The sequence below is a fragment of the Mustela erminea genome, chromosome 2, assembly GCF_009829155.1.
Source record: "Mustela erminea isolate mMusErm1 chromosome 2, mMusErm1.Pri, whole genome shotgun sequence".
Lineage (NCBI taxonomy): Eukaryota > Metazoa > Chordata > Mammalia > Carnivora > Mustelidae > Mustela > Mustela erminea.
The window spans coordinates 33,523,347-33,549,513 of NC_045615.1; the positions used below are offsets into that span (position 1 = coordinate 33,523,347).

At 33.5% G+C, this 26,167-nt stretch overlaps 1 protein-coding gene across 1 annotated transcript in view; it reads left to right on the plus strand.

The window, feature by feature from the left end:
* The window catches only part of NAF1 (nuclear assembly factor 1 ribonucleoprotein), a 42,513-nt gene extending 23,379 nt beyond the window's left edge, over nt 1-19,134 (plus strand). The window contains exons 4-8 of the mRNA XM_032332633.1: nt 635-717; nt 8,463-8,623; nt 11,756-11,807; nt 14,428-14,530; nt 18,202-19,134. Coding sequence (XP_032188524.1) covers nt 635-717; nt 8,463-8,623; nt 11,756-11,807; nt 14,428-14,530; nt 18,202-18,665 — 863 coding nt within the window. The 3' untranslated portion in view covers nt 18,666-19,134. The remainder of the gene's footprint in view (nt 1-634; nt 718-8,462; nt 8,624-11,755; nt 11,808-14,427; nt 14,531-18,201) is intronic.
* The last annotated feature ends 7,033 nt before the right edge of the window (nt 19,135-26,167 follow it).

Here is a 26,167-nt window from a genome sequence, read left to right on the forward strand (position 1 = left end):
TTGCTTTTGTTGCTCTAATTTTCTAAGCCTATTGTTAGTTTGTCTTCTCTATTTGCTATGGTAGCTTGGTTGTTTTCGCATATGTGGCCTTTATAGGAATTGGCGGTTATAATAGACTAGTGGGATGCTTCTGTTGCATTTTGGGGCAAATTACCATGAGTTCTATCATTCTTCATCTCTTCAGAGGAAGATGCTTTTGGGAAGTCTTTAGCTTTTTCATAGATCAGTAAGTACTCTGCTTTGTAGAAAAGAATTTCTAGAGTGAGAAAGAAGACTAATTTTTCCTAAAACAAGGGTTTGTGACTAAATGTGATTTTACTTTTTGGGTGAAAATTGCGTGGGAAAATGTACATGACTTAAATTTTGGCTTTTTAGTGAGTGATACCAACTTCCTATGAAAATTATTACTTTAGTTTCTGTTTCTTAGAGTTGTAGCTTTTTCTATTAAAGATATGTAGAATCTATTTCCTTGTGCCACTTGATAATAAATAGACTGTTGTTTTAAGAGGAATAGTTACTGAGGTGTATTATCTCATCTTAAATTTCATTTTAAATTATGTTAAAAATTCCCTCTCAAACTTTATATGATCTTTTGATTAAATCTTGAAGTAATCTCCTTTGTTTCATTTTTCAGTAATAATTGAATCTATGACTAACCTCCCTCCGGTTAATGAGGAGACTGTGCTGTTTAAAAGTGATCGACAGGCAGCAGGAAAGGTTTGTAAAAAAAAAAAAAGCAAATCTTACAGTTATTCTGTTTCTTTGTTGATTGGTTTTTCTGATTTTCCCTATCTGTCCTAAAAAAAAATATTAATTTTAGTAGATGAGCAGTCTAGAGCTCTGGTTTTAGTTTATTCTTGATTTTTTCAGTACTTCATATCTGTTGGTATGCAGTTTTTTCCTTTTTGTCAGGTTCCTTATGAAGTAGTGGGTCTACATATTGGATACCTCCAGGTCCTCAAAGTTGAGTGTAGCACACGTTCTACGATGTAGTAGTTCTTAGTCTTTTTTAGGTTTGTGAGTTCCTTTTAGTGGGGCCTCTCAATACTTTTTAGGCTTTGGTTTCCTCAGATAGAATCTGTAGAGTGGAAAAAAGTAAAAGGGGGAAAAAGGTTTCTGTAATAGCTGAAGTGTCACTGTAAGCACATTCTGGGGAATTAGGAATATGTATACTTCAGTACTCACCAAAAAGTCACGTCCCTAATAACATCCTTTGGTTGTTATTAATAATTCTGCATGTCCATCTTTAATATGGAAGACTACACAATTTACCCAGTAAATATGCAATTTTGAGCCGTCAGCAGAGGATCTAAAACCTCTAAGATCAAGACTATAAATACCAACTAAGTATTTCTTTTTCGGCATTAGGGGTAGTTCTAATTCACCTTACATTCTCCACTCCGTAAAGAATAATGCTTTGTAAATTATAAGTGCTAAGTAAATATGTACTGTGTTGAAAACAATAAAAATAATAAACCAGCTGCTATCTTTGGGGAAGTCACTTTTTGGGTTCTACTTTTTCCCAGATAACTAACAGTTGGTTTGCTTTTTGTTCTAAAGAGATAGTTAATTTACATCTAGTCAGGAAAAAAAGCATATCTTTTTAATTATATTATTGGGTCATTCATACAATTTTCCCTTTTACATGCTATTTCCTACTGTCCCATTCTAATACAGATTAGAAAGAGGTCAGATTTTTATCAGGGTCCTGCCTACCTTGTACTGCCTACATACTTTTTTGGTTTTGTTTCTGTTTTTGTTTAGATTGACAGGCTAATTTACCAAAGAGAAATGAGTGACTTAGGATTGCAAAGCAATCAGTAAGAGAATTGATTGGAGTCTAGAGCTAATATATTTTGGCAATTCTTGAGAAAGTTGGTGAGGGGAAGAAAGACTTTAATGCCTAAAGCATGGCATCATACATTTTTCCCTTACAGATACCTAAGTTCAGTCTTTCTGTTTCAAGAATGAGGTCTGCTGGTGCCTTTGTAAGTGGTTAGAGATTCACTGGGGGGCTTAATCTCAGAGAAGGTTTAGAGAGAAGAGGGATGGGAAATGAGTCAGTGGCTGTGCCATGAATGTAGCTCTCCATGCCCACTGACTGGTATGTATTCTTTAGGAAATACCAGTATTCTGCTCTGGTACAAAGAAAGGCAAAGCATTATTTGCTGTCCTCCAGGAAGTAGTAGAAGATGGGAGGGGATGGAGAGGGAATGGAAACTTATTTCTTGGTTTTCTAACTCATTTGAAACTGATTATTTCCATGATTCCTTTATTTATGATTTTCATGACAGTTGTCTTTTTAAGTAGCTAGCTGAGACAATTTTAATTTCAAAATACCCAACACTTTGCTAATTAAAAACCTCTAAATTCAGATTTCTTCTATCCCTTAGTACATTTGAATTTTTAGTTTTTTAATTGTGACTAATAATGTTAATATTCAGCTCTTTTGTCACTTGACTTTGAAAGGAGTTAGATGAAAATGTTACATTTATGCCTCTAACTTTAGTTATGTGACATAAGTCTAGAGGGAAAAATCAAATCTATTTCTGAATTTTACATGGGAGCTTTGTAAATACAAGAAGTGACAGGCCTTTAAAATATATTTGATTAGACATCTAAGTTCCTTGACATGATTTCCCAAAATAATGGTGCAGGGATAGGGAGGGTTGGAACTATCAGTTAAACAAATGAATGACCAGAAAGTGACATTGAATCTGTTTTAGATCTTACCTATGTACTAAATTAGTTTACCTTCAGTGTCGAGCCTTTGTACATCCTTTCTTTTCCCTCTACTCTGAACAGTAGTAATGAGCCACAGTGATACATATTTTGTATATATTTTTAAATTCATTGGAACTCTAAGCAAGTGGAATTATCCCCATTTACTCAAAAATCACAAAGCTTTGAAAAAGGAACAAAATTGAGTTTATAACCTAGTTAGTCTGTCTGACGCATTTCCCTTCCACCTTCCTCCGCCTTACCCACTGAATTAAGGGAGGTGACCTCGAATTTGTGTTCTACCCTTTGCCCTTCAATCCTGATGATGAAGAGTTACTCATGACAAGTGATGAATGAAATTTTATTTTTAATGTTTAGCATTTAAAAATTGACCAGCCTATACAGTTTATTATCCCTGTATTCCATGAATTACTTATTGTTTTGCATTTAATTTTCAGTGTTTGTTAGAGTTGGGCTGGAATTTTTACTGATCTTTTTTCAAAAGAATATATTACAGTTTTGGTTGGTAGGATGTGTTGATTTTCTGAAAGTCTCTATATTATTTTGATACAATGGTTTATTTTCTCTTCCCTCAGCACCTTGTGAAAGAATAGTAACACATAGTGATTAGTGTAAAGTGATTGATAAGAGATAATTCTGAATTGCTGTGAGGGGTTCATTTTGCCCTTTTGGTACATTAGCCAAAAAGAGGCTAAGCTGGAACAACAACCATGAGGCCTTTGTCAGTGGCATTCTTTGAAGGCTGTTCTCAGAGCAGAAGTATGCAGATCTTGGTTCCATTTGCACAGTGTTCCAGCGTTACTCCTGGGCCTGGAGATTCTTTGATCTGTTTATTGTTACCTATAGGAACTAGGATTACCTAGTCCCTCTGAGGCTAACCAGTAAGTATATAACATATGTGTGGAGAGGGCAGTGTGCAGCTTATTCTCTCTCTTGGAGTACTCTCTCTGCCTGTCTAGCCAGCTGACTCAGGCTTGCCCCCAACCACTAGAACTTTTGCCATGGAGCATACAGAATACCTAAGCCTAGACTATGCTGTGGAATGAGAATTTGGGGGGATGAATTTACTTGTGTGCTTGTCATTTTTTTCCCAACAGACCTTAAACTGTATCTGTATAAGGTGGTAGTGGTGTATGTTTGTGATCTCTTTGTGTGTGATGAGAATCCTTTAAGGTCCTTTAGCAGAAAGATACTGCTTTTGAATAAGAGATGATAAGTTCTGTAAACTAGAGCCAAGTTTGTAGACCCTGAAAACTACCTTTTAAGGACAGGGCAAGTATAAAACATTAGTTGGATTAAATTTTTGAGTGTTTCTATGGAATATATACTATTATTTAAAGTATAAGGAAAGCTTCTTGCCTACCTTAAAGTAAGTATCTTAGACATTATTATCCTGAATTTCCTTTCTCAAGCTGTTGTCTCAGCCATTCCTTTCTTTTCCTTTTATCTGTAGTCAGGTGGTTTGGAACTTGCAAAATCCTCAAAGCAGGTCTGAGGAGTGAGCCAGGATACAAGGTTTAATGAAACTATGAGATGTGGTGGGCTGGCCTGACCCCTGCTTTGTCTGAGGTTGTTCTTTAGAGTTAGCTCTCAGGTATTAGCCAATCTAAAATCTATACTTTTAGCTGATAGTAGTTTAAAATATTGTTAAACCCTCTTTTTCCCTGTAACTCTGGATTAGCTAAATCGCTTATGTCAACTCTGTCAAGTGTTTCATGGCTATTTGAGGTAGGAGCATAAATACTTCTCAGTTTTGGTATAAGCCATGCATGGATTTTCTAAAGTAGCTTCCTGTTACCTGTTATATGTGTAGTTATTTTACTTAAAACCTTATAATGATTTTATCATAGGTATGGCTCATTAACACTTGAGCTCTTAAGAACAGTCAACCAGGTATACTTTGATTTTAACTACGTGTTTTGAATGCCGGCTTATATTTTAGTTCAAACCAGTTTCTGCATAAGCCTGGAGCTCTTCAGGCATTTCTTTTGTGAAGTCATTTCTCAGTTAGGAAACAGAATTGTTTTGTCCAGGAAACCAATCTTTGGGAAACAGCTTTATGTACCAGGTTACAAACAGTGATTATTATACATGAATTTTTTTAAACAAATTTTTATCCCTATCCAAACTTGAAGAACAAGATTTATTGATATTTATCAAAGGAATTGAAAAAAGAATTGTTTTTAAGACTTTTTAAATTAAAAACAATTTTTTAAATAAACCATTCAACAAACTTTAATTAAACTCCTGCCTTAATACTGTTTGAGCTTCAGTGGGTGACCCCACTGTTCCAGGATTAACGTGGGTGCTCAGATATTAAACTTGCAGTGCTAAAAGCAGACAACCCAGGAGTCAGACAGACCCAGCCTCAAGTTTCCTTTTCCACCACTATATGACCTTCATCATGTTACTCTACCACCATGAGTCTCACTTTCTTTATCTTTGAATGGGTATTAATATAGGTACTTAATTCTTAAGATTGCAGTGAAGATTAAGCAAGATGAAGTGTACAGAGCTCACACACCTGGCATATAAACACTTGATCAGTAAATGCCATGTGTTATAATTGTCAACATCCCTGTTTGTCAGCTGGCTTACCAGCTTCTTCTCAGTATCTGCCTAGGGTACGCCAGTCTGGGGGAAGGGTTAGACAAAGACTGATGAGTTCCTCAGTAGAGGTCGTCATCTAACCTAGTTCTGGCCACTGAGAAAAAAGAGGATGTTTTTGGTTGAGACTTTCAAGAAGGCTTAAAATAATATGAATGTATGGGGTGAGTGGGAGGTTGTGGGGGGACATGTTGGTATATACATTTTGTTCTTCCTTCTTCCACTTCTTCCTGCCTGGAACACAGGTGGTATTTCCATCACTTCCTACCTAGAAGCAAAGCAGCTATCCTGTGATGCTAGGGGGAAAGAATGTGCTGAGGATGGCTGGTAGAAAGACACAGGGAGTCCAACTTGCCCCTGGCATCATGGAGCCACTGTACCCAACTTAGATTTCTGTCTTTCGGACTGAGAAAAAATAAAAGTTCCAATTTGCTTCAGTTGCTGTTTCCAGGTTTCTGTTATTCACAGTCAAACAGAATTTTCAGCCAGTAATAGGCACACACAAATAGAGGCATAGGATGCAAACAGGCAATTTAACAAAAAGGCAAATGTCATGTAAGTCTGTGACAAAACACTACATCATCATTAGATAAATATAAGCATGACACCATGTTTTAACTGTCATGTTGACTATAAAGTACAAATAATAATATTTATTTATTTAAAATATTTTATTTATCTATTTGACAGAGAGAAAGAGAATGAGAGAGGGAACACAAGCAGGGGGAGTGGGAGAGAGAGAAGCAGGCTTCTTGCTAAAGAGGGAGCCTGTTGTGGGTCTCGACCCCAGGACCCTGGGATATCATGACCTGAGCCAAAAGCAGGTGCTTAACATCCGAACCACCCAGGCACCCCCAGAGAATATTTCAAACACCATATTTAGCAATTTATAAAATGTAACAATTGTTTTTATTATGCTATGTATTCTTCTGACTTCTCTGAAAGAAATAAAATACAGTACATGAACTGGAAGCTCTGTTTTCCTTTCTTCCTAATCCATTCACCTCGCTTCATCCCCACATTTAGCCAGTATTCTGAAGATACTGTGTATTCTCTTTATCTAGATTTTTATACTTCCAGAACATAAGTATATATATGCAAAAAAAAATACTATAGAACAAGTCACCTATTAACGTATTTTTAAAATTCACTTTATAATTCCATTCATAACTTTTTATGAAATTCTTTAACTCAGTAGTATAATTTTGAGGTTTACCCAAATGTATACATATGTCTAGTTTATTCATTTTAAAAATTCTACTGTCTTCCACTGCACAAATATACTATTTATTTATATTTATTATAAATTTATATTATATAAATTAATTATAAATTATATAATTTATTATGTATTTATATATAATATAAATTTATATAATATATAATTTATAATATATATCAAATTATATCTATATAAATTATATATGTTATATATAAATTATATAAATTCATATTAATTTATTATATCATGTTTATATTTACCAATTCTTTGTTAAACATACATATTTTTCTAGCTTTTGCCATTAACATGACTTTTTAAAAAGTGACAGGTAAGATAATCCATTACTTTATGTAATGTGAACCAGGAAGAATTGTGTTGCAGTATATCCCTCTGTCCTTTGCAATTCTGGTTGGAAGAGGACTACTCTTTGTTTCTAAATCCTTTCAAAACAAATTTGCTATTTCCTTTTAGAATTTAAAAAAAAATTAAATTTTTTGTGCTATTAGTGTTGTTTCAGAATACTTTGGCATTTTAATTTTATTGAGTGTTACAAGTTCTTTTTGGGTTACTCAAACTTTCAGAATATTGGTAGCATGATGGGTGAGCTATTTTATGCCTCACTGAAAATTAATAAAATCCCAAATGGTGTACTTTAAGAGAACAAAATGAGAATATTTACCATCAAAAATGAAGAACTGACAGTGTGCTAAAACAGGCACTTTCAGTGCACTGGGTTTAAAGTGGTCCAGGCTATTTGGAACGTTACTTAGTAATTTATATCCAGAGTTTTGGTGATAATCATACTCTTGGCTTCAATAATTCTGCCCCTTACAAATAAATTTTTGGGAAACCTTAAGTATAGAAATATACATAAAAGGATGTTTATCAGGGCATCATTTATTACATATTGCACAAATTGAAGCTCCGTAAATGTCCTATTAGGCAAGTCAAATAGTGCCAGATCTATAAAAGGTTGTGATACAGTCACTGAAATTATACTTACAGAGAATATGTATAAGATGGAAAAACTTAATGCAACTTTAGGTTTTAAAAGGGAACAGTATACAAAGCTACAGTGTGATCTCAGAAGAAAAAAATTGTTAATAGAAAAAAGCCTAGAAAGGTTGACACTGACAGTGATCATTGTCTAGTTTCTATAACATACATATATTTATTATTAGAAACATTATTTTTTTTAAATTTAGGTATTTCTTCTGAGAAGAGTTTGAAAATAAAAGGCTTTCTGTAATCGTTCATAGAACATTTTCAGAAATAAAATATGACTGTACTAAAAACAGTTCCTTTACATAAAAGTTCAAGGCTGTATAAGTTTCTCTGGTTTTTGAGAAATAAATAACTTCAAGTTCAAATCTACTGTTCTGAGTTTTGAATTAGAAACAGTTGTGGTATAACTTTATGAAAAATGTTAACTACTGTATAGAAACAACAGAAGTGATTGAATACCCACTAAAGCAGAAGCTTGTCAAGTTTTGTGTTACAAGATTCCAGGTGACTGCATTTTATTTCTCAAAAGTTACACATTATAATTCTTTTCTTTATTCTTTACAAGTTAAATGATTAATGATTAAAAAAAAAACTTCATAATTTGTATCTAGTTAGTACACCACCAAGATGATTTGAATTTATCAAGGAACAAATTTGTTACACTTGTTTCAGATTCATAAAGGAAATCTGGAATGAGTTGATGCATTTATAATCAAAATATGAAGACTTTGAGTATGCAAAAATGACTTCAGTATAAGTATAATTTTATTGTTCTGACATGACAGATTTACCTTATTTTAACAATTACCAGTTTTTAAAAAAAATATGACTGACTTTCTGAGTTAGTTCACATATTAAAGGTATTTATGTTTCTTCTATTTTATAGATATTTGAGATATTTGGACCTGTTGCACATCCATTTTATGTGTTACGGTTTAATTCTTCAGAGCACATTGAGAGTAAAGGTATTAAAATAAAGGACACTATGTATTTTGCTCCATCAATGAAAGACTTCACCCAGTACATATTTACAGAAAAACTTAAACAGTAAGTATGTCACTGACAACATTAGTTATTGTTTGCTTATCTAATGTTTATATTTTATGAATAATTTTCAGTGAAGGTAGTTTCTTGTTAAATATCTGTGTTCCAGAGCATTGATTTATTTTCCTAATAATATCTCTGAAAGCTATAATTTCTTACCAGATTTTACAGGTTGAGATGATTTGTATCTTTTACCCAAAATTACATAATCAAGTAGTAGGACTACATTTGGGCCATAGAAAGTTTCTGAATTCATATTTTTTTCCATGGCATACTTTTTTTTTTATAAACCTGCTGCTTCAGCATTAGTAACCACGCTTTTCCATTTTAAATAGAATTATTCCTTGGGTTACATTGTAGGCTTAACTATTTAGTAAAACTTGGTAATTCTCAAGGGGAAAAAAATGAGTAAATTTTACATTGCTTATAGATAACAAATTTATAGACAGGACAACAAAAATGTGTCCCTAAGAAGTTGTGTATCAAGTTGATAAACAGCGTTTATTTATTTATTTTTTAAGTTTTATTTCATTTGGGAGTAGAGGGAGAGCATGCGCACTAGCGGGGGAGAGGGTAGGGGCCGAGGGAGAAGCTGACTTCCTGCATAGCAGGGAGCCCAGTGCAGGGCTCCGTCCCAGGACCCTGGGATAATGACCTAAGCCAAAGGCAGGTGCTTAACGGACTGAGCCACCCGTGTGCCCCAAACAGGGTTGATTTAACCAACAAACTACTGCTTTCCCTTTTGTAGATGCTAAACGATGCCTGTGGCATACGGATAGTAATATTTCTGCATGTTTATGCTACTTATTTATTGTGCATTTTCCATGTATTATTTGTGTTACTAAGTGTTATCTGTAGAGCTGCTTATATCAGTTGAACTTGTTATTATAATTATATAATTTGTTTATAGTAAATCAGTGATATATGGTTCCAGTAGAATAGTTTTTTTCAGAAAAAAAGAAAGTTGAATGCTTTGGAAAGATGTAATGAATATGAGCCACTAAAAATATTGTAAAATTTAGTAAGAGTGGAAGAAACCCTACAAAAGATTGGGGGAGGGATGGGTATCCAAAAAAGACTTTGCACTCAGTTTGACACACAGGTCTCTTTTAGGTCTAGCTCTCTTTTGATGGGAAACTTGAAGTGTAGTTGAAGTGTTAGGAATGTGGTTTTTTTAGAACATAGAGGGAAACTTCAGTCAGTGAGTAACCTTAGTGCTACCTCAAAAGTACTAGTCCCCATTGCATGGTGTAAAATCTCTAAAGTGCTTACACATTAAATCAAGTCTCTGAATTTCATTTACCATAATTCATTAAACTCGTGTTTAAGAATCCATCTAATTATCTGAGGAACATTTTGCCTAAGTTATTCTCAGGTCGGTAAGGTTTATTTTTCTAAACAACCACTGAAAGAAAGGTAAATTTAATAGAAAAGTCCTGTTTTAAAATCATGCCTTAAATAGGTAGCATTTTATTCTGCTTTACTAGGATGTTTCTGCGGATATGCCTTTTTTTGTTGTTGTTGTTTTTAACAAAATATTTTAGCTAATAACAGATAAATTTAAAAAACTTCTCTAAAGACATTTATTAAATAGATTTTAAACAAGAGAAGTCTTTGTTTTTGATTTGCAAGAATAAGAATTTTTTCCTGGAAAGAGACAATAATGAATTGGAAAATTAGGCCCACGTGGCAGAAGCCCCACCTGACAAAGGTTATTTTATTCTAGACTGCAGTATGGTGTCTACATGGGCACTCAGTGGAGTACTTTGCCTTTGAGGTAGAGAAGGTCATCTCCTCTCTAGTTTATCCTCTGTAAGGCTTGTAAGGCTGTTTTAATTTTAGCCTCCCATGAGCTTACTCTTGTTGAAAGTGTGTTTTGAAATGTTGCTAGATCTTTTCTTTAGTAGATTTTGATTTTCTGTAGTAAATGCACTAATGGGGAACTTTCCCAGTTTATGTCTTTAAACCCCATGGCAAGGGCAGCATAGGCCATGAGATGGCATATATGCAAGAAAGAGTATTGGAGCTATGTTAAATGCATAGGTGTAAGCTTATCATTAGTGAGTAAAAGCTTTTTTTTTAAATGATAGAAAAAATATTGATAATGTCCCATATACAGTGTCAAAGTTCTGAATCAAAATTTTAGAGCAGACTTAATGATTTTCTTATTCTGTCAGCCCCCTGACATTTGTACATTCATTTTCATAGATTATGGTTTAATATAGTAATGATTTTAATGAATGAATTCCTGAGAATCTCATTTATTTGGGGGATCTATTTTAAAGCAATGAGGACCACATTTACTCCTAGTATTTTTTGTAGTATTTTAATGTAATTGAGTAACAAGACATTATTAAACTTGCAAAATAAAAATGATGAAAGAGATAAAGATGAACTTTCAGAAATCATAGTCATACTTAATAATATGTGTATTTTTGTTGGTTAAAAACTTTCCACTAAAATAAGTTAGTGCTTGTGATTATACTGTCCTTCAGACTCTTCAGAATTCTTTCTCCTTACCAAATGAGATAGCTTTTTTCCACGCTCTCAGCTTTGAGAAATACTGTTGGAATAAGCTTTGGTTCCTCATGGAATATTGTTGATACTCCTCAGCTAAATAGAGGAAGAAGAATTTCATGTTGTTTTCTCTACCATTAAACTTGCAAAATTTTAGGGAATGCTTCATGGTCATTTTTGTATCCCTAGCACCTGAAACAGTGTCTGACCTATAGTTGGTGCAGAATACGCATTTGTTGACCTGAGTTTTATGAACCAAGCTCAGGTATCATGAAAGTATCAACCAAAGTCATAGCATCTGGAGATGGTTATGAACTGCAAAACCACTTTCCTCTGCATACCATATAGCCTTGGCTTCTCATTTTGATTATCCCAGTCCTAATATTTGTATGTGTCTAGATCTTGTGTTTTTCTTACGAGCTTTCTACATCTTCTGAAACAAGGTGAAGAACATATACATAGTCCTTTATTTTTTGCTCTTCTCATGTATATTATAAAATTAAGGATTGAGCTCATGTCTTTTACTTCATTATTTTCTATACTGTTAAGTTATAAACACAGAATCTTAAGTACTTTTTAAGTACTTCATGTTTTCTTTTGACTTTTTTCTCTTTCTAGGGATAGGGGATCAGATGCGTCATGGAAGAATGATCAGGAACCCCCACCAGAAGTAAGTATAAGTCTCTTTACATAATCTTTTAGGAAGAGAAGCAGGATTTTAATTTTTTTTTTAAGATTATATATTTATTTATTTGAGGAGAGTGTGCACACATGGAAGAGGGGTTGGGGACAGAGAAGGGGGGCTCGATCCAGGACCCTGAGACATGACCTGAGCTGAAGGCATACATGAAACTCACAGGCACCCAGGCACCTCACAACTTAATTTTATAAATTCGTCTTGACCTTAAGGAGATCCTTAATGCTGCTTGGCAGTCATACTGCCATCTGTGGGAGCATGTACTTTCCCCTCCTCACCAAGATGACTCTTTTATACCCCTCAATAAGAGTTTTTAATTGATCATTTTAGGAAAAAAATATTTTCTGTTGTATCTTAATAATTACCAGTTTATCATTTTCCTTGTAACTTCCTATTTTTTTTTAAATCAATTTTGTTGACAGCTGATAAAAACAGAATTGTCATTATTTAAAGAAAATTTGTTTTTAAATTTAGTATATTAACCATATGGGACATGAATACATACAGTGGTGCTTATAATAAGCTGCTTTCTCTTGGAGGTACAAAATCATTAGAATCTATGTGCCTCTCCATTTTTTATAATATAATTACATACCTAAGAAGAGGATTTTCTTTCTTGAATCCATGTCAGCAAGATTAATTTTATGTTTAAAGTAGCTTGATGCTCAATTTTTCTAGAGATGTGGGATAGCCAGGAATAATCAGGAATAATAGTTGGGAATTATTTAACGTTCCATGGAGATTTTCTCTTTTTTTAATTAAAATATAAAAATTGTAGCAATGAGTATATACATTTCTTAAAATAGTATGAATTTATACACTGTAGGGGAAAATATAATTATTATAAGTGAGAGTTTTTAAAGATACTTAGGAATTCTGGTGAAGTTTCACAATATATAAATTCTTGGGTTTGTAGATTTAACTTTGTTCATTTTAGATGTTCTCAAGCAGTGCTGAAGATTCATGTTATTTTCTAGTTTTGCTGAGGTGTGAATCAGGTAACACTAACTGAGAGGGTCACTTAACCAGTGACTGATTCTAGTTTAGTATCTACATTGTCAGGGGATTATGTTTTCTAATTTATATTATGTATACACATGATTTCTGTTAAGGCTCTGAAGATTCACTTAATATTTAGTTATGTTTAGGTCATCTTATTATTGAAGTTACGTGTTTTTAAAGTATTTGGGAAAATTCACAAAGGTCTTAAAACTTATTTCTTAGGAAATGAAAATATTCTAATACATCCCTGTTGTTTTAGACCTAAGCTTTGAAGTTGCTAATTATAATAATGTTAATTGTTTATAAAATTGGTGTGATTAGGTTAATTTTAAAATTAAATCCCAGCATACTTCATGGTTTTGTTTTGTTTTTATTTTTTTTTTTGGAGTAGTTGACTGAATGTCTCTTAATTCTGTAATAGGGGAAAACTTTTGAAAATTTTAAAGTTTATTTTATTATGAAATTTTGTAGTACAGAATTATTGCCTGATGTTAATCATAGATTATGTATAAGGCATGAGTCTTCTTCATTTTGGTATTCATTTCAAATATATGAATATGTAATTTGTAATTGAATAAGTGTATTTGAGTGCAGATTTATTATGTACACAAGAAGCATGTGAATTTTTTTCTGACTTAAGGGAGTGATAGCAAAATATTGCCAAAGCAATCTCTCTAAAATAAAAAAAGCCAACTAAAATCCTTTAATACCTTCCTCCTACTCGTAGGACATGCCCAGTGACTGGGCCATAGAGTTCTTTATTTTCCAATTTCATCGTCTCTGATTTCACTATATAGGAAGCTTTTGCTTTGCTTTATAGAACCAGTTTTATGTCTCAAATATACCATTCCTTTGCACATATTCGCACTCCTTGAAATTTTTCTTCCCTTGGTGCCTTGCTAATTCATCTTTAGGGATTTATCTGAATTTTTGTCTTCTAAAGATACAATGATAAAGATATCTAAGCCTTTCCCTGTAGTCCAGTCTAAATCATATCCACAGTGATTTTATCTTCCCTTACTTTGCTTCATTATTTACTTATAGCCCTTACTCTACTTTACATTATATTATTAAAAGAATTAGTAACTGTAAAGTGTTTAGAACACTGCCTGGCATATAATGGGCATGTATAAATTTTTGAGTGAATGTAATAGTTTCTTCCATTTTTATATTAGATCTGATCATTTATGTTATTTACATATTCCTCACTGTCCCTTCCCTTTATCATTGTTTGGTAGCTGCTGCTATGATGAATCTTGATTCTTAAGCGTAAGGCAGTCTTCTGGCTATGGAATACCCATATCTGAAGGTTGTTAAAGATTGGTATTTTAAAGTTACCATCTGTGTATAGACAATTCCCTATCTGAAACTTCCTAAGGAAAAATTTAAAAAAAGCCTTGAGTACTCTGGCCTGTGTTAATTAAGAGTCATATATAGTTAATTCAGATATTTACTAGAAAATATTACACATCAAAAAGTAATATTCTTTCAGGGTCATTGTTAAATAATAGATCTGTTCTTCTCACATCCAAGTATGTAACAATGTATTGGTAAATCCATTTGACATAATCTGTATGTTTTTCCTCTTGAGGCCTTAGATTTCAGTGATGATGAAAAGGAAAAAGAAGCCAAACAGAGGAAAAAATCTCAGATTCAAGGCCGGAAAAAATTCAAGTCTGAATCTCATGAATCAAGTGAGTAAATGCAATATATAGTGATTTTTTATCTTCACTTAACATTTATATAAGCTGATAACTAATAAAATTGAAGGAAACATGTGGGATCTCTTACCTCCTGGCATCCATCTAACATAGGAGGCATTACAAAGTTGTGGTAAGAAGAGAGTCATGAGGAATATTCAACGTTAGTTTTTTAAGTTTAAGATGTAAAAATGGCATCTAGAGGTAAAACTAAGCCTCGTTAGTCATTTGTGCATATGGGCACTTTTTTTTAAGAAACCTCTTTGCTTCCATGTTTAGAATTAAATGCTATAATACTTAATACCCAACTCAAAGTATTTTATTTATTAAAGTATTTTAATAAATTTTTATTAAATAGACTAAAATCAATAAATAAATTTATTAAAGTATTTTTAAAGTGTTTTATTTCTTAACATGCATTTCCGTTTATTATACCTTTGCTATTTTTTTAGAAATTAAACTTTTTATAGATTCCTATGCAGTTGTAAGAAATAATTGAGATTTTCTTGCATGTCCATTACCCACTTTCCTGAAATGGTAACATCTTGTAAAACTATACAGTACAGTATCACAACCAGGATATTGACTTTGAGGCAGTCAAGATACAGAATATTTCCACCACAGGAAAGGATCACTCATTGCCTTTTTGTAGTCACTCCCACTTCCCTCCCTCCCACCTCCTTAACTCTTGGCAATTACTTATCTGTTCTCCATTTCTATAATACATTTTTTCATGTCAAAAATGATTACATAAATAGAGCCATCCAGTATGTTACCTTTAGGGATTAGCTTTTGTCACTGAGCATAATTTCCTAGATAATTCATCCAGATTGTTTTATTTGTCATGTTTATTTCTTTTCATTTATGGGTATAGTATTCCATGGTATGAATATACCACAGGTTGTTTACCAGTCAGGCATTAACATCTGGGTTGTTAACATATTTTGGTTATAGGAACAAAGTCGTATGTATTGTTGTACAGGTTTTTGTGTGAACACAACTTTACATTTCTCTGGAATCAGTATCTAAGAATAATTGCTGGATTATACAGTAGTTGGATTCCTATCACCAGTGTACTCAGTTTCTTTGCATTCTCACCAACATTTGGTTTTGTCACTATTTTTTATTTTAGTTATTCTGATTGTAGTCATTCTGATAGGTGTGTAGTGATAATTGTGATTTTAACTTGCATTTTCTTAATGGCTAAGGATTTTGAACATATTTCCATGTCCTGATTTGCTATCTCTATATCTTCTTCAGTGATATATTTGTTCATGTCTCTTGCCTGTTTTCTAACTATATTTCTGCTTTTTTGTTCTTGAGTTATGAGATAATTTGTTCCAGCCTGTAACTTGTATTTTTATCCTCTCAAAGAAGGCCATTTGTAGGACAAAAGATTTTAAATTTATTAAGCCCAGTTTATTGTTTTCCTTTTGTGGAGTCTGAGAATTTCTTGTCTAGACCTACATTCTGTAATTTTTTTCCTAGTTTTTTTTTTTTTCCCTAAAAGTTTTCAAAGTTATTTTAGCTGTTCTAGTTCCTTTGCTTTTCCATATGCATTGTGTAATAATCTTCTCTATATTGGCAAAAGTCTTTCTGGGATTTTTTTTTTTTTAACTTGCTGAGATTTTGGTAGGAATTATATTAAACCTGTGTATTGGTTTGGAGAGAATTGATAGTTAACTGTATTGAGTCTTCCATTGCACAATAATGCTGTACATCTCTATTAATTTAGATCTTTGGTTCTTTTCAGTAGCATTTTGCATGTTTAGAATACTAATCTGTATTTTTTTTGTTATTATACACTTAAGTATTTCATTTTTCAAATCATTGTAACTGGTTTTACATTTTAATTTCAATGTCCATGTGTTTGTTGCTAGAGTACAGAAATAAATTAATGTTTGGTTAGCTTCTATCTTGTGACCTTCCTGAACTCACTAGTTCTAGGAGTTTTTTTCTTTGACATTTTCTGCTTAGCCAACTATGTCAGTTGCAAATAGAAACGGTATTCTTTGCTGTTCAAATCATATATTTTTTTAGTCTCTCTTTTACTAGGTCTAGTCTCTTGCACTATGTTGAATAAATGTGCTTTGTTCTTGATTAGAGGAGGAAACATTGCCTTTCATAGTTAAGTATAATTTAGGTATCAGGGTTTTTTAGATGTAGTCAAGTAAAGAAAGTTTCCATCTATTCCTATTTTTTTGGAGCTTTTTAAAAAAATTTATAAGTATTAAATTTTGACAGTACTTTGATAAGATGACATTTTTTGTCATTAGCCTGTTAATGAGGAGATTACACTGGTTTTGGAATATTGAACCAGTCTTTGCATCCCTGGAATAGACCAGATGTGGGCATAGTGTATAATTCTTCATATGTATGTTGTTGAATTCTCTTGTCTCTGTCTTTCCCTGATGATTTTCTTTGTTCTGAAATCTATTTTATCTGATATTAATGTAGCTGATCTTTTTTTTTTTTTCCCAAAATTTATTTGCTAGGAGAGGGAGAAGAGCAGGGGGAGGGGTAGAGAGAGAGGGAGAAGCAGACTCCCTGCTGAGCAGCTGAGCTGGGAGCCCAACACGGGGCTTAATCCCAGGACTCTGGGATCATGACCTGAGCTGAAGGTAGATGCTTAACCAGTTGAACCACCCAGGCACCCTGCTACTCCTTTCTTTTGATTAATGTTTGCATGTCGTGTCTTTTGCTCTCCTTTTACTTTCAACCTGACTATATCCTTTGAAATGAGTATTTTGTTTTTTAATCTACTCTACCAGTCATTCCCTGTGTCTTAATTGATGTATTTAGACTGTTTGTATTTAATGTAATTATTGATGTTAAGGCTTAAGTCTGCCCTTTTCTGTTCATTCTCTCTGTATTTCGTTTCTGTTTTCTCATATCCGCCTGCCTGTCAGTACTATAACATTCTTTAGAATTCCATTTTGATTTATCTGTAGTGTATTTGAATGTATCTCTGCATAATTTTTTCAGTGGTTGTCCTAGGTATTAAATTGTATATATGTTACTTATTGCAATCTACTGGTGTCATTGTTTTGCCAGTTTGTGTGCAGTGTAGAAACCTTACCTCTTAGAAGCTTTACCTCTTTATGTCCCTTGTTTTCTTTTGTTTATAACATAAATTGGCTTAAATAGTTCATATATAGAATTAGAATCATATTACTTACTATAATATTTGTTTTAACCACCAAACTTATTTAGAAAACTCAGAGAAGGACATTTTATTGTATTTACTCATATTTTTGCTGTGTTCTCTCTTTCTGGTGTTTCAGGTTTCTTTATTGTTTCTATTTAGAGAACTTGCTTTAGTCATTATATCAGTGTAGGTCTGCTGGAGATAAATTATAGTTTTTCTTCATTGTAGATGTCTTTAGTTTCCCTTTTTTTCCTGAGGATATTTTCATTACATTTAGAATTCTAGATTGAGTTTTCTTTCAGCACTTGAAAATGTTCTACCACTTTCTTCTGTTCTCTCTGGTTTCTGATGAGAGGGATTCATTTTTAATTGATAATTTTAAGGCTTTTGCTTTTTTAGTTACCATAAGACAATACTGGAGGTTAAAGAAAAGACATTATTGAAATTTTCCGCAGTGTTTTTTGATATACTAAAATTAATTTTAATTTTGTTTTTATGCTTTTTTTCTCACTCAAAGGTGAAAATTTTTCAGAAGTACATCAGAACTGGAATGTTCATAGCTCCGCTTCAGAGCATTCAAAAGGATATCGTAACAGAGAATTCACACGAGGATTTTCCCGGGGTAGATATCCTCGACCTTGCCACGGCAGGCCTCAGTCGCCACAGTTTCATAACTCAGAGCATATGGTGTTTCAGGACACTTCAGGATTTCCACCTCAGAGACACGATAATCCTATCATGCCACAGTATCCCTTTCCTCCTCCAGTGTTTGACATGCACGGCTTTTCACTCCCTCCTCCTCTACCGCCACTCCCTCCACCACCACCACCTGCATCTGTAAACCTGGGGTGGGCTGCACCTAACATGGCACCTCATCCATTAATTCCCTTACCATACTCTATACCCCCACCCCCTCCACCATTGCCTCCACCCCCCTCTTCTGGGGATAGTAATTCTTCCCATTTTGGATCCTACTACTAGATGACTAACTGGATGTTTCCGGAGAAATCTGGACTTTTTATATTGTATGAGAAGGATTTTTTTAAAAGGAAGCAATTATGGAGCTAGATTTTTTTGTAAAATACTAAATATTTCCTTCAGTTGTAAGTTGATATATATTTGTAACCTTTGTGAAATTGTATCCATATGAAAGTTATACTTTTGTGGAGGAGAAAATCCAACTGTAATATTTAATTAAAACTGAATCCCTGTTTTCCTTATTCCTGCTCAATTAAACAATGTATATAGGTCTAATAGATCTGGAGCAACTGTCATCATGGGTTAAAATTATTGAACACACTGATTGTCTTAGTATATCTGAAAATAAGATGTTGAAGTCCTACTGAGAGTCTTTAAAATAAACTATTTTTACAAATGTATACTTTGAAAAGTGATTTTGATTGTTAATGCAAAAACATAAACTTACGTGTCTTATTTTTTAAAAAAGATTTATTTATTTTAAAGAGGGAAAGTGAGAGAGAGTGAGTGTGAGGTGGAGGGGTAGAGGGAGAGGTACTCCCAAGCAGACTCTGCACTGAGTACACAGCCTGAAACGGGGCTTGATTCCGCGACTTCAGGTCACAACCCAAGTTGAAACCAAGAGTTGGATATCAACCCACTGTGCCACCCAGGTGCTCAGACCCTTTTATTTATTTATTTATTTTTAAATAAGTGAAGGGTACAGAGAAGAAAAGCCTTCAATATTGGTAGATGTTCTGACTCTAATTAAAGTTCACATTGATTATGCATAGGCAAGCTTTATTATCTATGTAGGTTTCTAGAACTTAGCATTCTTCAGTAGACTCTTACTATTTATTTAAAGGGACACAGTGGTTATTTATAATAAAATATGTTATTTATTCCCAATAAAGTATATGTAACTCCATATTAGCACACTGTATTCTATATCTGTTTTCCAGATTCTCATATTGCCTGGCACAGATTAGGTGCTTAATAAGTATTTATTGAGTTACTGACTGAATTTAGAGCTTTTAATTAAATTACCATGGAGTGTTATTTTACATCATGAAGTGTAAATACAAGGGAGATTATGGAGTTTTAGAAAAGGCCTTAGAAGTAGTTTAAACTATTCCTCATTTAACAAGTAATGAGGAACCTAACTAAGGGTTCCAAGTTAAGTAATTTAAGATTACTCAGTGGGATGACAAGGAGTTGAACCTGGTTTTCTTGATTCTCACATCAGTACCTCCTACTAAATTGTTGCTTCCTAATCTTTAATTCCTTGACGCTCTTAGAAAATAATACTTGTATACACATCATTGGGGTAATCTGGAGATCATTCATCACAACCCCATGGACTCTGGTTGCACCCAGGCCCTTCACATCCCAGAGGCTGGGGAGACTCTGTAAGGTACCTGGGACTCAACTGAGAAGTTCTTGCTTTGGTATACGTTGATTTCATCATATGTTGTACTTTATTATTGTTTCTTGAAATGTTTTTGTAGTAGTTTCTCTTGAGGAGTTAACTTTCATAGTCTATGGCAGTCTTCTTTTTTTTTTTTTCCTGGTTGATAGAATATTTTTAGAATTTTGAGATTATATCTAGAAGTACTAGAAAAAATAATTTTTCTACAAGAGCGAAAAGAGTGAGATGGTAACATTCAATTATAGTATATCAGCAAGCCATTGTAATTGCCATAGCATTTAAAAAAATCTTGGAACCTCTGTGCCTCAAGTATTGGTGTCTGACTGTAGATATGTATTATCTGAAGAAACAGAACTGAATGATACCATTTAGTATCCACCTTCAGTTAAGTTGCTACCTTAAATACTTATAGCCAATGTGCTTCCTCCTTATACTTGAGGGATTTTGAAACTTCAGGGTGCCCAGAAATTACTCACAGTAATCACCGAAGGTTTGGAAAGCTTACTAAAAATGCACATTTTTGAAATTTATTCCCAGATTCCAGTTCAGTAGATGTAAGATTAAGACCGAGGATTTTTTTTTTTTTGTCTTCTGCTTTCCCAATTTTTTTTTCTTTAAATTTTATTTTTAATTTCGTTTCTAGGATAGTTAAGATAGCAATCTTACATTAGTTTCAGATATATAATACAGTGATTCAACAATACATTACTTAGTGCTCATCATGATAAGTGTACTCTAATTCCCCTCCCCTATTAACTCTATTCCCCCACCCACCTCTTCTGGTAACCATCAGTTTGTTCTCTGTAGTTAAGAGTGTTTCTTGGTATTTTCCCCTTTGTTTTGTTTCTTAAATTCCACATATGAATGAAATCCTATGGTATTTGTCTTGCTCTGAATTATTTCACTTAGCATTATACTTTCTAGATCCATCCATGTTGTTGCAAGTGGTAAAATAAAAATTATTGCCTAAACTAATATATTTGTTTTACCAAGATGAATCTCTCCTCCCCCCCTTTTTTTTCCCAGAAAGGATAGTGAAGTTCATGATAACTGGATGACTTGTCTATTTAATGGAAATAGCTTTTGAAAGAACTGGGTTCTACACAATAGAATGTGTAGTTCAGAACCTACCAAAGAATCAGTCATGTACTTAATTGTTAAGCTTAAATACTAAAATGTATCTTGTGCAGCTAAATATTAGTAGACCTAATTGTCAATACTAATTGGACATAGGGGAGATAAAAGGAATAAGCAGGGTGCCTGTGTGCCAAGGTCTCCATTGTTTTGGGTCAGTGAGGAGTATAGAATGCTTTCCCTTCTTTCTCCCTCTTCTCACCCACATTCTAATTTATTCTTCCCTGCCCTCCACCTCCACTGATATATGTGCTACATTTTTTTTGTTGTTGCTTGCTTCGAGTTGGTATACACTAAGTACATTAAAAAATTCAGAACATTTGATGAGTAAGACATGAGTAGAATCCAAGTTCTAGTCTACTATAATTTTAAACTAATAAATAGAAGTGGTATTTTAAATCCCCAGCTGCTAAAATTCTTCGTGTATTTTTGAAGGACAAGGTTTCTTAAGATAACAATTACAATGATTTAGGGAGAGACAATCTCAGACATAATGCTTTTTTTTTTTTTTTTGAGAAAGAGAACATCAGAGCGGGGAGGGGCAAATAGAGAATTTTTTCTAAAGGATTTGTTTGAGAGAGAGCACTAGTGAGCACTGTGGAGGGGTGGTGCAGAGGGAGACAAAGAATCTCAAGCAGACTCCCTGCTGAGTGCAGAGCCCAGGCTCCATCTGGCAACCCTGAGATCAAGACCCAAGCCTGAACTCAAGAATCTCACTTAATGGATGGAGCCACCCAGGTGCCCCTATAATGCATCATACTTATATGTCCTTTTGGACAATAATGTTAATGTTTGCATTTAATTCTATAAAATTTATGTAAAAAATCATAACAGCTTTCAGTGCTTTCTGCTAGTTTGTTTATAACGTGTACCATTACTGAGATCTTTTTTGTAGAAAAAGGCAATCCTGCTTCTCCTCTGGGTGACACAAGTCAAGGAATTCAACCACAGGAAGAGCAATAATTCCTTATCTATTTCTTATCCATTCCCAGTCTCTTTCACCACAGGACCTGAGGTTGACTTGAGAAAATTTTTTGCTTAGGATGCTATCTTCATGTGGTTAGGGTATTTAGAATTTTTGAAAATAGTTATGGTCTCCTTCAATTAAGTACTAGAAAAATAAGTTAGTATATTATTAAATAGTAGATCCTTAAAAAAAAATTTACAAATTTAAAACAATTATTTTTGTAGAATGAATTTGTGTGTTCACATTATACATTCACAAAATCTTTTCTGATACTGCAGAAGCTTGGCAGTATAACTATAAAAAGACAATTTTAATAGAATGTAGACTGGATAAAATAGAGTTATTTATGAAAATTAATTGCCAGGTAATGTTGTAGCCACACTATTTATGATTTAATACATTCTACATTATAATTTAATGTAGTTAAATATATATATATATATTTTTTTTTTCTGCAGATAAATTACCAGAATTCCAAAAGCCTTTCTTTACTTCTCTGAGACCTAGACTGATCCCAGACTTATGTGGCAATCATGTTCCAGAAAACCAAGGAAACAATTACTACAGTGTGCCTGAAATTAAAGTTGAGAAATATCTTCTTAATATATTCTATCAGACCAAAGTACTTGTTTTGAGCTGCTTGCAAGAGTGAAATTGCATCTCATTTTTGACTCTGTGTGTGCTCTGGACCTAAATTGTTATCATTGGTGTATTAGACATGTATAGTCACTTAGTGCCCTGGAGACAAAGGGCAAATTTGTTTATCAAACACTAAAATAATGAAAAGTAGCCAATGAAGAAAAATACAAAAATTTTCTTCTGCACATTCAATAAAAAATGCATATTGTACTTACATGTGTATATGTTCATGTATATTTTTTGAAGGCTAGTACAAAAAAGCCTGATTATTATGTGTGTTTTAGTACCTTTTGTTTCTACATAAAACGTTGATAACAAGGGAATAAATGGTTTATTTTGTAGCTAGCTGCATGACACCTACCCTCCCCCACCACCCCGAACAGAGCAAACTAACCTTACATGGTAAAAGCCTCTTATTTATACCGAGGATATATGAGCTAAATATTGTTTCTAGCAAGACATATGACCCAAATAGTAAAAAAATATAACAAATACAAAAGAAGAGAATCTATTGGAATAGAATCCCTATTAAAATGTGATAAATAGATGATGGTGGTCTGTGATGTTTGGTTGATAGAGATGAACTTCTCAAATGTTCTCTTAGCATCAAAAGCCACTACACTGTGCAGAACCTGTTATTGCAGCTTTTAAAACTATTTATCGTGTGCTCCCATGACACACAGGAGTGCTGGGAAAACATTTGCTCTCTCTCCCATCTCATTGCTCTTGCAAATATCTGTTTGACTAGGCGTCATGCAGTGTTTCATCTTAAACAGGGTTTAGGACTATGAGGCTTATTTATGTAAGCTATGTTTGTAGCTGATTTATGCAAAGCAAATAATTATTTTTCCTTAGTGTCAGTTTGCTTTTTGACCGAGTATACTGTATGCTAATATATTTATTGGCAACAACATAGGCTCAAATGAATTCTGTTTGGCAAGATTATGAACAGAAAAAGACTTAAGGGACAAAGATAGTAACATGGCATTAACTTTATTAACATATTCAAATACAGTTAGTTTGAACCATATGAAATTCCCTATGCAGTAGGCCTTTTACAGGGTTCAATGTAATATATGGACTATAAAATATAGTCTATATAGACTATAAAATATATAAATATACAAAATATAAAATTGCTTCTCATATTTATTTTTCTTCATAGACCATATCTCTATACCATTACTTACCAGAACACATTGGGAAGTATTTGTCACGGATGACAGCTGGCAGAAATTCATGTTAGTCAATGTTTCTCAGAGATATCTCTAGTCTTGATAAAAGGACAATCTGTGAAAAGACCATGGGGTCCAGAAAACTATTAAAATATTTTGTATTAGGTTAGAAAAATACTTTCTTTAGTGTAGACTTCGTGGTTCTTAACCTGAGGTTTGTTTCCCCAGTGTTCTAGAACCCACTAAAAACCTGTGAGATGTACATTTTTCTAGGAGAGAGGGTCCTTGACTTTCATCTTGTTTCTAAAGTAATATATAAAAAGAAAGAGGATGAAGAGAGAGTCTTTCAAAAGGTTTTCTCCTTTTAGAGCATATATAACAATATAAATGCTTCTCAAATTTGATAATGCACAAATCCTGTTGAGGAGGGGTGCCTTGATGACTCAGTCAGTTGGGCATCTGCCTTCTGCTTGGTCATGATCCCAGGGTCCTGGAATCAAGTCCGGCATCAGGCTCCCTGCTCAGTGGGGAACCTGTTTCTCCCTTTCCCTCTACCTGCTGCTCCCCCTGCTTGTGCTCTCTCTCTTTGTCAGATAAATAAATAAAACCTTAAAAAAAGAAAAAGAAAAAAGAAAAATGTTGTAGATCCCCAAGACCACGGTTTGGGAAACATTGAGTTATGAAACTAAATTTCTTTCTATGCAAATCTCCCTTCAATTTCTTATAGAATGTTTATACCTGCAAGAATGTTATCTATGGACCTCAACTTAAACAGTTGCCTTAGACAATGTTGGGTTTCAAATGACCGTATAGGAAAAACTTACAAATGATTATGGTCAGGAGTAGAGGAAACATTTAACAATTGTCTAGAAAATGTCTAGCATGTATGTTTCTACCCAGTGGGAAATTTCTTTATGATTTAGACTCTAGATAGGAAATCACTCTTACACTACAAGAAAGGCACAGTATCTTTAGTTTAACAAATTTAGTTGTCTATGGCCCCATCCTAAGCATATTGTGATGAGAGGTAAAATTTGACCAAATTAACAATGTCTAAGGACATTTCTACAAATACTGTAATGTCCATACATGGGAACAATTGAAAAGGGAAGGACCTGAATGGAACACAGAAAATGATCCAGAAAAATTTCTGGAAGGAGAAATGGAGATTAAGCCAAGATGAGACCGTCCAGGCATAATCAGCAATGGCATTTCTCCATTTCCTCAGGACAGAGGATGTGGAAGATTATATATCACCGTCTGTTTTAGTTGTATAATTTATTTTTGTTAAGGAAAATGTATAGCTTGCTCGTTAAAATGTGAATTCAGTCATGCTTGCTGATATACTTCTTTAGTTTTCATAAATTTTTAGTCAAATAATATATCTAGATACATTTACATACAGCTGTCTGAACTGAGTACCCTGGATCCTAAGGGCACTTAAAGACCATTCCCAATGTGGTCAAGCAGCATTATCTCTTTCAAAATGTTCATTTTAAAAGTTTCATTTTTGTGAACGCAACATGATGTATAATAATGGGCTTAATTCTCATAGAGTACTCCACTTATATTGTCATAATACACATAACATTTCATTGTAACCGATTATATCGATCTCCCATATCGAAGTATAATTTCCTTGAGGACCAGCACTGTTTGATCACATCTGTCTGTATTCTGAGCACACAAAAGGTATTCAAGAGAGAGTAGTTTCAACCTTGTTGCCAGATGCTTCTTGCTGATTCATAACCTGTGGGATTCTCTTTTGTATTTCTAGAATACAGTGGTTTGTATGTGTTCATTCCAGATGAATGCCACAGTATTAGTGATAATTCTTTTATTTAATGACTTCAAACTATTTCTCAGGATATCAGAAATCTATTTTGGCAAAGATTTTCAAGTCAGATGTACCTCAAAAATGGCCCAGAGAGATCAGTAGAAAATGGATTCACTTGTTTTTAGAACTGGTTTTGATAATACTCTATCAACACTAATGTGGAAATGATAGCATTTTGGGAGCAAAATTAATGATCTCTTTTCTCAAGATAATAAATATGCTTAAAATTCATATTTTAGATGATATCAAAATATGGTTATCAAATTATTAAGAATGATATATTTACTGTGGGTTTTTTTGGACTGATCTCTATATTGGTCATCCAGTAAGATTGTGTATATGCTG